General features: G+C 41.5%; 1 protein-coding gene across 3 annotated transcripts in view; it reads left to right on the top strand.

The window, feature by feature from the left end:
- Positions 1–13,050, top strand: part of ubr5 (ubiquitin protein ligase E3 component n-recognin 5) — a 111,065-nt gene that overhangs the window by 96,563 nt on the left and 1,452 nt on the right. For all 3 annotated transcript variants that reach the window (XM_060900311.1, XM_060900312.1, XM_060900313.1), the window contains exons 50-57: positions 925–1,055; positions 1,140–1,200; positions 1,329–1,507; positions 1,603–1,687; positions 1,851–2,006; positions 2,340–2,453; positions 10,767–10,911; positions 11,319–11,404. In XM_060900311.1, coding sequence (XP_060756294.1) covers positions 925–1,055; positions 1,140–1,200; positions 1,329–1,507; positions 1,603–1,687; positions 1,851–2,006; positions 2,340–2,453; positions 10,767–10,911; positions 11,319–11,404 — 957 coding nt within the window. The remainder of the gene's footprint in view (positions 1–924; positions 1,056–1,139; positions 1,201–1,328; positions 1,508–1,602; positions 1,688–1,850; positions 2,007–2,339; positions 2,454–10,766; positions 10,912–11,318; positions 11,405–13,050) is intronic.

Raw genomic sequence — 13,050 nt, forward strand, 5'->3', positions numbered from 1 at the left:
GCTGACGTCACGGTCTTTTAAAAATGGCGACTCTTGTGCGGTTTAGCGTATAAAGTACCGTATTTTCTGGACTATAGAGCGCACCTGTATATAAGCCGCATCCGCTCTATTTTAAAAATAAAAAAAAAGATATACAAGCCGCACCGGGCTATAAGCCGCAGATATCTATGTTGAAAAATTAGATATTTACTGCATGTACAGAACGATTTTGTACTGTAAATGTACATGTATGTACCTGAACAGATTCTTTCCGAACAGTGCCTTTTAACACGGCAGCAACTTTGCTGATTAAAACGGAACAGAACCAAGAGAAAATAACCGGTATTTATTTACCTTCATTTCTCCTGTGTTTGAAACCACAAGTCACTTTAATCATCTTCGCTGGATTTGAAAATAATTACCAGTTAGTAATTTGTCGTGCGTGTTCTATCTGCTAAAGATCTGCTAATTCTTCTTTGCATTGATTTTCCGTCTATCTTATTTTTGATTCTACTTCCGGTTAGAGCGCCCCTAGCAGTGGAAGAAAAATCCACAGAATAGCCGCACCTTTGTATAAGCCGCATGGTTCAAAACCTAGGAAAAAAGTAGCGGCTTATAGTCCAGAAAACACGGTATTATATTTACAATTACCAAGATATTTCGTTGTTTTCTAGTATATAAATTTGATAGAATACTTAAGAATACATTATTTTGTCACATCAGCAACTGTATATATTATATTTGGTACCCCTTTAAGGGTCCTTATGACTCCAGAGCGGGACAAAGCCTATATCTGACCCGTATGAGGTAGAGCAAGGATTACATTTCGGTTAAATGCAGCTCAGTGAGAACAGAGAAGTGTGTCAGAAGATTTTAGATGATGTAAAACTTTCACAATTTTGCTTGTTGGCTATCGTCATGTTAACACACGTTCTCCCTTGACAGGCGTTTGCCAGTAAAATCACAGGCATGTTGCTAGAACTCTCACCTGCTCAGCTGCTACTGCTGTTGGCCAGTGAGGACTCTCTCCGAGCCCGTGTCGAGGAGGCCATGGAGCTCCTCATCACACACGGAAGGTACTGATTTTTCTTCTCGTGTCTTGTTTTCTTGTTTCGTCCTGTGGTACCTCTGACTGTCCCTCATCCTCTTTTTGTTTGAAGGGAAAATGGTGCCGACAGCATACTGGATCTTGGTCTGCTCGACACTCCAGAGAAAACACAGGTACAACTTTTACCATACATTATTCGCTTCTGGTTCTAGCGCTGGTTGATCAGAAGTCGTTTTCTTTAAAAGCAAGGCTCAGACTGTAGTTCTGGGATTCTGACCGCATGTGCTGTGTGTTGGTGCAGCAGGAGAATCGGAAGAGGCATGCCTCCACCCGCAGCGTGGTGGACATGGAGCTGGACGATACGGATGACGGCGATGATAACGCTCCTCTGTTTTACCAGCCTGGGAAGAGGGGCTTCTATTCTCCCCGGCCTGGAAAAAACTCTGAAGCCAGGCTCAATTGTTTCCGCAATATCGGCAGGTAGGAAGGAACCTGGATATAGATGATATTGTTGAAAAAATTTTATGAACGTGCAGTTGATTTCACAAACACGTCTTTCTACTCTTTTTGTCCAGAATACTTGGCCTGTGTCTCTTGCAGAATGAACTTTGCCCCATCACCCTGAATAGACATGTCATCAAAGTGTTGCTTGGTAGAAAGGTGTGTATTGTGTGAAACCATCTTGTATGCACTTTTTTTTAAACCTGTGCTAAATACAGCAAGTCCCAGCGTATGTAGTAGTTCTAACTAGACACACCAGAGTGAATAGGAACTGATTTAAATTGGGCAGTTTTTGCAAATGATTTGTGCACGTGCGATACAGGTGAACTGGCACGACTTTGCGTTCTTTGACCCGGTGATGTACGAGAGCTTGCGGCAGCTGATTCGCCACTCGCAGGCAAGTGAGGCCGAGGCGGTGTTCGCCGCCATGGACCTCGCCTTTGCCATCGACCTCTGTAAGGAGGAAGGCTCCGGACAGGTAAGCCTGTTCTCTTCTGAAGCTCTGCCATGAGTATGATTTTCTTCACCCATGTTCAGGCTGTAGTGTAACATTAGCTGTACATTGCGCTGTTCTAGCACTTTAGTCTTTTGGAAGTTACTCAACACATGCAGCCAATCCTAGTTGTTAGCATGACTGACTAACTTGAGCCAACGAGGTTGCGTTTGTTTCAAGAAAAACAATCTTTTTTTTTTTTTTATACTTGGACCAGTTTCATTGGCTCATTATTACACACCCGATGCTGCTGTTCCGCTGTATTTGCTTTCACGTTGGAAACCAGCGACGGTTGAATGTTGATTGTGTGTTGATCAGGTGGAGCTGTTGGCAGGCGGCGGTAGCATGCCCGTCACCCCTCAGAACGTGTACGAGTATGTGCGGAAATATGCTGAACACAGGATGCTGGTGGTAGCGGAGCAGCCTCTGCATGTGAGTACAGGTTTACAGAATTCCATCACATTAGTGCTTTTATTTGCACGAATACACACACAGCCAAAGTGAAGCTCAGTCCAAGTGGTGGTCAATATTTGAGCTGCGTTTTCATGTTCTCGTTCCATATTCTCGTGTGTGTAAACTAGAAATATTGTCTCAGTAAGTAATGAAACCCCCCCCCCCCCCCCACACACACACACACACACACACATTTACAAATTAACCAAGTTATAGATTAGCTTAAATAGGCTATTTGCAGGAATTGGTAACGTGTCAGTTTTCCCCATAGCAACAAGCCAGTGGTGGGCAAGCTAACTTGACATTCCTTGACTACCATAAGAGTTTGACTGGCGATGCGAAGCAATCCATTACTGTAATAGCTGTTTTCTACTGTTGTGTTTTTTTTTTTTTTTTTAACCTGAATTTGTGTGTGTACTTGGAAAAAGTTTGTGGTTTTAACTTCTGTCGTAAGTTAAAGCGAATCATGATGCGAATAAATCTGCTTCTTATCAGCTAAAAACACATCTACAGATATATCTATTTATTTTCAAGAATCTTCACACATTAAGCGAATGATAAAGGTAGAAAAGGAGAAATTACAAGTTATAAACATACCTGAGAAATCCGCCATTTCGCACGTGAATTTCTTTCGGCGGCAACCAACTTGAGTCCAAAAAACTCTTACAGCGAACGATTCGCTTTAACTTAGGACAGAAGTTTAAACCACAAACTTTTTCCAAGTACACTACCGTTCAAAAGTTTGGGGTCACCCAGACAATTTTGTGTTTTCCATGAAAAGTCACACTTTTATTTACCACCATAAGTTGTAAAATGAATAGAAAATATAGTCAAGACATTTTTCTGGCCATTTTGAGCATTTAATCGACCCCACAAATGTGATGCTCCAGAAACTCAATCTGCTCAAAGGAAGGTCAGTTTTATAGCTTCTCTAAAGAGAGAAACTGTTTTCAGCTGTGCTAACATGATTGTACAAGGGTTTTCTAATCATCCATTAGCCTTCTGAGGCAATGAGCAAACACATTGTACAACCCCGATTCCAAAAAAGTTGGGACAAAGTACAAATTGTAAATAAAAATGGAATGCAATAATTTACAAATCTCAAAAACTGATATTGTATTCACAATAGAACATGGACAACATATGTCAAAAGTGAGACATTTTGAAATTTCATGCCAAATATTGGCTCATTTGAAATTTCATGACAGCAACACATCTCAAAGTTGGGACAGGGGCAATAAGAGGCTGGAAAAGTTAAAGGTACAAAAAAGGAACAGCTGGAGGACCAAATTGCAACTCATTAGGTCAATTGGCAATAGGTCATTAACATGACTGGGTATGAAAAGAGCATCTTGGAGTGGCAGCAGCTCTCAGAAGTAAAGATGGGAAGAGGATCACCAATCCCCCTAATTCTGCGCCGACAAATAGTGGAGCAATATCAGAAAGGAGTTCGACAGTGTAAAATTGCAAAGAGTTTGAACATATCATCATCTACAGTGCATAATATCATCAAAAGATTCAGAGAATCTGGAAGAATCTCTGTGCGTAAGGGTCAAGGCCGGAAAACCATACTGGGTGCCCGTGATCTTCGGGCCCTTAGATGGCACTGCATCACATACAGGCATGCTTCTGTATTGGAAATCACAAAATGGGCTCAGGAATATTTCCAGAGAACATTATCTGTGAACACAATTCACCGTGCCATCCGCCGTTGCCAGCTAAAACTCTATAGTTCAAAGAAGAAGCCGTATCTAAACATGATCCAGAAGCGCAGACGTCTTCTCTGGGCCAAGGCTCATTTAAAATGGACTGTGGCAAAGTGGAAAACTGTTCTGTGGTCAGACGAATCAAAATTTGAAGTTCTTTATGGAAATCAGGGACGCCGTGTCATTCGGACTAAAGAGGAGAAGGACGACCCAAGTTGTTATTGGCGTTCAGTTCAGAAGCCTGCATCTCTGATGGTATGGGGTTGCATTAGTGCGTGTGGCATGGGCAGCTTACACATCTGGAAAGACCCCATCAATGCTGAAAGGTATATCCAGGTTCCAGAGCAACATATGCTCCCATCCAGACAACGTCTCTTTCAGGGAAGACCTCGCATTTTCCAACATGACAATGCCAAACCACATACTGCATCAATTACAGCATCATGGCTGCGTAGAAGAAGGGTCCGGGTACTGAACTGGCCAGCCTGCAGTCCAGATCTTTCACCCATAGAAAACATTTGGCGCATCATGAAACGGAAGATACGACAAAAAAAAACCTAAGACAGTTGAGCAATTAGAATCCTACATTAGACAAGAATGGGTTAACATTCCTATCCCTAAACTTGAGCAACTTGTCTCCTCAGTCCCCAGACGTTTACAGACTGTTGTAAAGAGAAAAGGGGATGTCTCACAGTGGTAAACATGGCCTTGTCCCAACTTTTTTGAGATGTGTTGTTGTCATGAAATTTAAAATCACCTAATTTTTCTCTTTAAATGATACATTTTCTCAGTTTAAACATTTGATATGTCATCTATGTTCTATTCTGAATAAAATATGGAATTTTGAAACTTCCACATCATTGCATTCCTTTTTTATTTACAATTTGTACTTTGTCCCAACTTTTTTGGAATTGGGGTTGTACCATTAGAACACTGGAGTGTTAGTTGCTGGAAATGGGCCTCTATACACCTATGGAGATATTGCACCAAAAACCAGACATTTGCAGCTAGAATAGTCATTTACCACATTAGCAATGTATAGAGTGTATTTCTGATTAAAGTGATCTTCATTGAAAAGAACAGTGCTTTTCTTTCAAAAATAAGGACATTTCAAAGTGACCCCAAACTTTTGAACGGTAGTGTACATACGAAAATTCGGGTCAAAAAAGACAGTAGAAAAGGTAAAAACGGCTATTATAGAAATGGATTGCTTCGCATCGCCAGTCAGACACTCATGGTTGTCAAGGAATGTCAAGTTAGCTTGCCCACCACGGGCTTGTTACGGGGGAAAACTGACACGTGACCAATTCCTGCAAATGGCCTAGTTAAGATATAAAAAAAACAAAGTTATTGCTAATTACAGTGATTCCCAATCTGTGGTATGCATACCTTCTGGTAGTACACAAGAGCCTTGCTGAAGTCTAACTCCAAGTGGCCCAAATCTTCATTTAAATCAATCATTTTGTAAATTTAATTCCATTTTATTACAGACAGCAGTTATTGCAAATACACATCACGTTACAGTGATGTAAAAATTGAGTGTTAAAATATTTTAGAGAAGGGCGGCGTAGTGGTTAGCACTGTCGCCTCACAGCAAGAAGGTTCTGGGTTCGAGCCCAGTGGCCGGCGGGGGCCTTTCTGTGTGGAGTTTGCATGTTCTTGCCATGTCTGTGTGGGTTTCCTCCAGGTGCTCCGGTTTCCCTCACAGTCCAAAGACGTGCAGGTTAGGCTAATTGGTGGCTCTAAATTGACCCTCGGTGTGAATAGTTGTTTGTCTCTGTTTCAGCCCTGCGATGATTTGGTGACTTGTCCAGGGTGTACCCCGCCTCTCGCCCATAGTCAGCTGGGATAGGCTCCAGCTTGCCTGCGACCCTGCACAGAATAAGCGGTTATGGATAATGGATAGATGTTTTAGAGAGAATTTTCCTGTGCTTAGTCATGTAAGGTGATGTGGGGCTGTGTCCTACGTGATGTTAACTTTAGCTAAATGGTAAACATCTTGACACTGTCAAATTCGGACTCCTCAGTCTTTAGCTAATTGACTATGCTAATCCAAACAAACTCCTCCGTCTCACTACAATGGTATATGTAGTAGTAGTAGTCAGGGGTAGACTTGCATAACCGCGATGACTTTCATTGTTGATGTCTGCAGTGGGAAGTGGCACTTGGGAAATTTGGTTTGGTACATAGTGGTGTATGGCCTGAAAAGTTTGGGAACCTCTGACTTGTAATGGAACATCCTTTGTTTAGTTTAGTGGCTTTGTCACAAATTTACAATAAGATACTGAAAAACTAAGATATCAGACATGGTCATGGACCTGTAACAAAGAAAAACTAAATAGAGAGGTGTGACAGGGGAACAGAACTTTTGTCCCAATTGCAACCTAACCCATCTCATCATCTCATTATCTCTAGCCGCTTTATCCTGTTCTACAGGGTCGCAGGCAAGCTGGAGCCCATCCCAGCTGACTACGGGCGAAAGGCGGGGTACACCCTGGACAAGTCGCCAGGTCATCACAGGGCTGACACATAGACACAGACAACCATTCACACTCACATTCACACCTACGGTCAATTTAGAGTCACCAGTTAACCTAACCTGCATGTCTTTGGACTGTGGGGGAAACCGGAGTACCCGGAGGAAACCCACGCGGACACGGGGAGAACATGCAAACTCCACACAGAAAGGCCCTCGCCGGCCCCGGGGCTCGAACCCAGGACCTTCTTGCTGTGAGGCGACAGCGCTAACCACTACACCACCGTGCCGCCCGCAACCTAACCCCTACTTATTAAAAGGATAAGATATACTATGTAAAAACTACAGAAATTCTATTAGGAGGTAGGAAAATATAGACATTAACAAGGCAGGAATTAACGATGGAGGCAAAAAGACTCATAACTAACTAGAAAAGCACTCGGAGAGCGCAGACCTCCGCCAAGAATCCTTTAAAAAATTCCGGGTTCCAGATGGTGATCCGGATTACCGCCAAAATTTAATCGATTGTTACTTGTACCCAGTCACACCTCTAGAAAAAATTTCAGAGCAATCCGTTCATAACTTTTTCCGTAATGTTGCTAACAGACAAACCAACACTACCAAAAACATAACCTCCTTGGTGGAGGTAATTAAGGTAAGCTACCACACTCAGAAAATGTAAGAGGTACCATCATGCAGTAGGTTACACGTTCTCAGTGTTGCACTTAGAAAAATTAGCTATATCGTGTCAATATTTACTTAAAGCAGATACGCAGAACCTTTTTATTTTTAAGCAAGTTTCTGAGTCGATAGTGTCTCAGTCTCTCTTGTATGCTGTATAAATGGGAATTGAAAAAATATATTTTTGAGAGTTAAAATTGAGCGCAAAGTTGTCGTTCGAGCTGCCCCGCTGAGCCAGCCAGCCCTGAGTGCGTGACGTCACAGCGGGAACCGGTTTTAAAGCCGAGACCTTTTACAGCTATAGACCAAAGTCATATAAATAAAAAAAAAATTTGAAAGTAAGAAATCCCGTTCCCGACTTGCTCAACTAAGACTGATTTGACTTCATTGATTGTGGGTGACGCTCATTAAAACAGGATGGGTGTTATAACTTATGCAACATGCATGCATTTTCACTGAAAATGTAAAAGGCTAATTAAATAATCAGATGAACTGAGATAATCACATTCTGAAGCAAATTAAATAATCTTATACTGGTAACTTAAACACACAATACAAGTTAATCAAATCTAAATGCAGGTAAATGTTAATTTGTTGTTTTTTATATCCAAATGAGAGGTTCCAGCTTGCCTGCGACCCTGTAGAACAGGATAAAGCGGCTACAGATAATGAGATGAGATGAGCTTACCCATCTGTGTTCTCGCTTCTTGAAGGCTGATCTTATGACAGATTGTTTTTGAAATAATCGGACTTTCAGTTGTTCGTTCAGTTCTCCGTTCATTCGCTTCTTCCACGTAAGGGCCAGATGGCAGCAATATCCAGTTTAGACATAAGACGGCTGCTGCACTCATTCTCTCCATACCGTGTACTCCGCCATTATTGCTCGGCTCAGGCAATTACTAAAACCCGGGGCGGAACGGAACGTCACCAGTTTTAGCAACAACCGTGGGGAGGTCACTGCCCGAGTGATATGTCCCGTCCCATCCCGGGTTTTGGCAACAACCATCGGCTCGCACTCCAGGAGAACTGGTGCCAACTGGACTTGCTTTCCTTTTCTTGTAGTTTTCTTTTTCTTTAATTGTTGATACTGCACCCTCTTTCAATACGGGCTTATAGCCAACACTCAACAGATCAGAGGTCTCGTACAAGTCCTCAGTAAAATGTGCAGAGCAGAGGAGAGACCACTTCGTAGGCGCCCAATGTGCCCATGAACAACTTGCAAAACGCATCCAAATCTTTGCAGTTTGAACATGCTTGGGCCATGAATGCAACGTAAATCCATCTTCTGTCGTGTTGCTGGCACATCTATGTGGCATGGTGATAAATTAGCTCAAAATGGAGGATCGGAGTTGCAGTCAGCTCTGTGTTTCAGTATAGCGGAAATGGCGATGAGACCGATAGACTTCCTGCTATGACGTTATGGACATCAAGGCCATTCACTCGGACCGCTACCTATATAAATCACTTTAATCGTAAAAATGACTATATTAGATTTATTGTTAACGCTTAAAACTATTCCTGTGCCATTCTTGAGGTCTCAAGGCATTTATAAACGAAAGTGAGGCTATGGTTCTCCGTACATGCTTTTAAATATACGAAATGTCTGATTAATTTCTAGCTTGGAGGGCTGTACGTACCTCGCTTTGATACATAAATATTAATTAGGCTAGTCCTAAACAAACTAAATGTAGTGATTGCTTTAGTACTAGTTGGCAACGAGTTCCATAGTTCTGCAGTTCTAATAAAGTACGAACTCCTGTAGTAAACATGTTTGTGGAAATATATGAAGTTGTAATTGTTGGTCATAATTACGCTTTCAATAACGTGGTTCAAACCTTTAGGTTTATGTTCCTGCATTCTTCTCTATAGAGACAAAACAGAGCTCTGGTTATTAAAGTTGACCAGAATTAAAGTTCTTTAAAATTAATTCATTTATTTTTTTAAACAACAACAAAGCCCTTACACTTAAAGTGAATGTCATGCCTTATTGTAATGCTTTAAAATGAATATATATTATTAGTAAATGACCAAAATGAATTAATAAAGCAGCGGGGAAAAATATGAATTTATTTTATCAAGTCCAAAACTATTGATAAATTGCAGCATCCGGATCCTGAAAAAAAGGCAGCCTTGCCCCAGGGCTAATCTCACGTGATGTTATGCGTGGAACCCTGGTTATCTGGGTCATTTCTGTTCATCTGACTCCATGCGTGTTTACTGACTGAAATTGGCTATTGTTGGAATTTTACAAAAATAATGATGGGAAAGCACTGTGTTGTGTTTGGATGTTCAAATCCATATACAAACAGGACATTCAGTTCACGAATTTTTTAAAGATTTTTGTTGGGGGGGCTTTTTTCACCTTTATTGGATAGGACAGTGTAGAGACAGGAAATGAGCTGGGGAGGGATCGGGAAATGACCTCGGGTCGGAATCGAAGCCGGGTCCCCGGATTTATGGTATGGCGCCTTAGTCAACTGAGCCACGGTGCCCCCCAGTTCACGAGTTTTTGAGAAATGACACTAATCTAAAGCGACAGTGGGTGAGGTTTGTGCAAACGAAGCGGGCCAATTTCATGTCGCCTACTAATAATAAATCTGATTCAAGAAGTGTTCACCACCAGAACGACCACGTAGGAATTATTGGAGCAAAAAAGAAACCCATTTATTTAATAAATGTTTGATCTAACATTTGGACAGTTTGTTGATTTCCCCCATTATTGCCTACTTAATGTTTTCTTTCTGTAATTATACTGACTAAGTGTACGTTTTAAAGATTATATTTCTGCATTTATTGATGTACATGTAAATATTTTCCCTATATTTTGCAGTGGCCAGCTTAGAATAAAAATCCACAAACTGTTTTTCCAATTCTCTCTGGCTGGTGGTGCACTATCGGCAGTGAGTGGGACTGTCGTGAACTGGCAGTTTCTCGTCTTGGGGGCTTGAAAAGAGAACCATTTCCTCTGAAATATCCGTGATTTAATCATCTGCCCCTTTATCTGGCATATAAGAATCCCAATTACTATCAGAATTCTCTCCAAAACGTGATTCCATATTGAGACTGGTCTAATCACTGCTGCGGACATGAATTAAATTGATAACCTGGATCTTTGTTACATGTGTGATATATCACACACCCCTTCGGGATCTTCTGGATCAGTCTTGGCAGATTCTGTGAAAATTGTCTGATCTTATTGACTTTCCTTCAATTTATGGCCTTTTGGATCAGCTGTGGTTCGAAAACACATGGTCAATCAACATAATGATTGTTGCGTTGTACAAGGAAAAAATGTGGTTTAGGGACATTTAACAAACAAGTAGGTACCGGTAGGTCGCAGGTACTAAATAGATAGGCAAATGCATAAGTCAACAATCCATTGCTTTAGGAGGAGCAAATTTCAGAACAAAATTTCTATTCCCTCCCCAGGCCATGAGAAAGGGCCTCCTGGACGTCCTCCCTAAGAACGCTTTGGAGGATCTGACAGCCGAAGACTTCAGGCTGCTAGTCAACGGCTGCGGCGAGGTCAACGTGCAAATGCTCATCAGCTTCACCTCCTTCAATGATGAATCAGGTACTGAACCGGATTCCTGTCCATATTATTCAGCTTACTACTCAGCAGTGTGCTGCACCATTACCCCCAGCCGTTTCCTTAGATTCCACTGCAGGTTTCAATTCAGTTTTATTTCGATGGCACTTTAACAATAGACATTCACAATGCAGCTTTACAGAAACATGTATATAAATTTATCCCTAATGAGCAAGCCAGAGGTGACAGGGACAGATTATTAGGTCTGCTCTTGTCATGTAACGGTTAAAGACGATGAATTAGCTCTGTTATGCAAATACAAGCTATGCACCAGTTTTTAAATACAATTTCGAACCAAAACGCATCAAGCAATTTATTATTCAATTTTGGGTGACGTTAACTCCTTACTTGTTCCTTTTAAATGTAACTGATTGTCCTGGTTTGATCCAAAGGTGAGAACGCAGAGAAGCTGTTGCAGTTTAAACGCTGGTTTTGGTCCATCGTGGAGAAGATGAGCATGACTGAGAGGCAGGATCTGGTAAGACCCTTCTCCTTACACTTCAAATCGGTGTTGTAGTTGAGTCACAAAACCTCGAGTCCCCAGTGTTTAAGTCGAGTCCGAGAATAAGACTCCACCCGTACCATTTGACGGTGGCTGTTTTAGCGCCGTTAACATTAGTTTGTTCCTGAACAGGTGAATGTGCTTCTCTTTATCAGGGAGTGTGAAGTATTCTGTCAGAGATGGTTGGGAGACGGATGTAAGTGCAGAAGGTGTGTTTATTAATACAAGCGAAGACAGAAACGATCCAAAATGGCAGGCAAAATCGTAAAACGGTGAAATGGGCAATAGGTCGAGCGAGGCACAAACAGGCTATCGTAGACTCGGCAGAATCAAAGACGAGAAACAGGAAATCAAATAAAGCTTGGTAATGTGTCAGCAACGCAACTCAATACTTCGCAAAGTGTGTGACAGTTTTTATACAGGCATGCTAATTGCGCCTTAACCCTGTGCAGGTGCGAGTCGTTTACAGTACACGCCCTAGCGCGCCCGAGAGTCTATCTGATGCACGTGCCAAGGCGCGAGACAGTTGCACGAAATTAGTGCAAAAATTAATGTAGATATAAATATCTTATGCCAAATTATCATGGCGTGTTACAAAAAAGAAAAAAAAATCAGTCCTTATCTCCAATATACAAGTCCTAATGCAATTAATGCACAAGTTCGAGTCCTGGACTCGAGTACTACAAGCCTGTTTCAAATTGACTTTGTCCATCGTGCCTAATAGCTTGTTTAATTGAGATTGTTAGCAGTGTTGTGTTTTTATTATGGTCATTTTTCATATAATTTCAGTCTGATTTTAATTGCAATTTTCATGCATTAATATTTGTGACCCCTCACCGAATCCAGGGACACATGTCGGCCGAAACGAATCCGAGGTAATCGCAAAAGAAGCATTTTTTTTCGAAATTTGTGATTTTGGTTTTTTTCCATCATGTGCAAGTTGAGATCTTGAAGAATGCAATCAGTATTTCAGATAATAGATTGTTTTGTTGGAAAAGCATACATATTTTGTTGCAAATTGTCTCGTTTTTGTCAGGACTATAGCCTGCTGGGGGGTGTGGGTAAATTACCATATGGGCCATTCACATGAAGATTTAAGTCATGTGTTTTGTTTTTTGTTTTTTTTCCCGCGAATCAGCTGTATGATCCGAGTTGAGCGCATGGCTACTTAACCTGCATACAGGCATGTAATTTCACTCTGGAATGAGTTACTAAACAGAGCGCAGAGGAGCAAACACCGCGAAGCAAACAGACATGGTATTTACATCGGCGATCACCATTTCTAGCAAAAAAAACCGCAACCTCGTTTTCCGGATTGAATGGAATACTTGAATGATCGGATTATACACGGACCGTTCTAGGATTACATTCCATCAGAGGCATTGGTGTGTGCAAGGCGCTGTTTCTCTTTCTGATGGGGTAAGTTTATTAATCTAAGGCTGTGTGGTTATTTTTGCATGTAATGGAGAGTGTTGTGGTTTGGTTAAGCCTAGGTCACAACCGCACGTACGATTTTTTGGCCGTGTGATTTTTGGCGTTTCCCAAATCACTGCGTTTTTTTTTTTTTCCACGGAGAAAGACGCGCATTGGCCGTAAGTTTGTCTTGCAACCTGAAAAAAACG

The sequence above is a fragment of the Neoarius graeffei genome, chromosome 19, assembly GCF_027579695.1.
Source record: "Neoarius graeffei isolate fNeoGra1 chromosome 19, fNeoGra1.pri, whole genome shotgun sequence".
Taxonomy (NCBI): domain Eukaryota; kingdom Metazoa; phylum Chordata; class Actinopteri; order Siluriformes; family Ariidae; genus Neoarius; species Neoarius graeffei.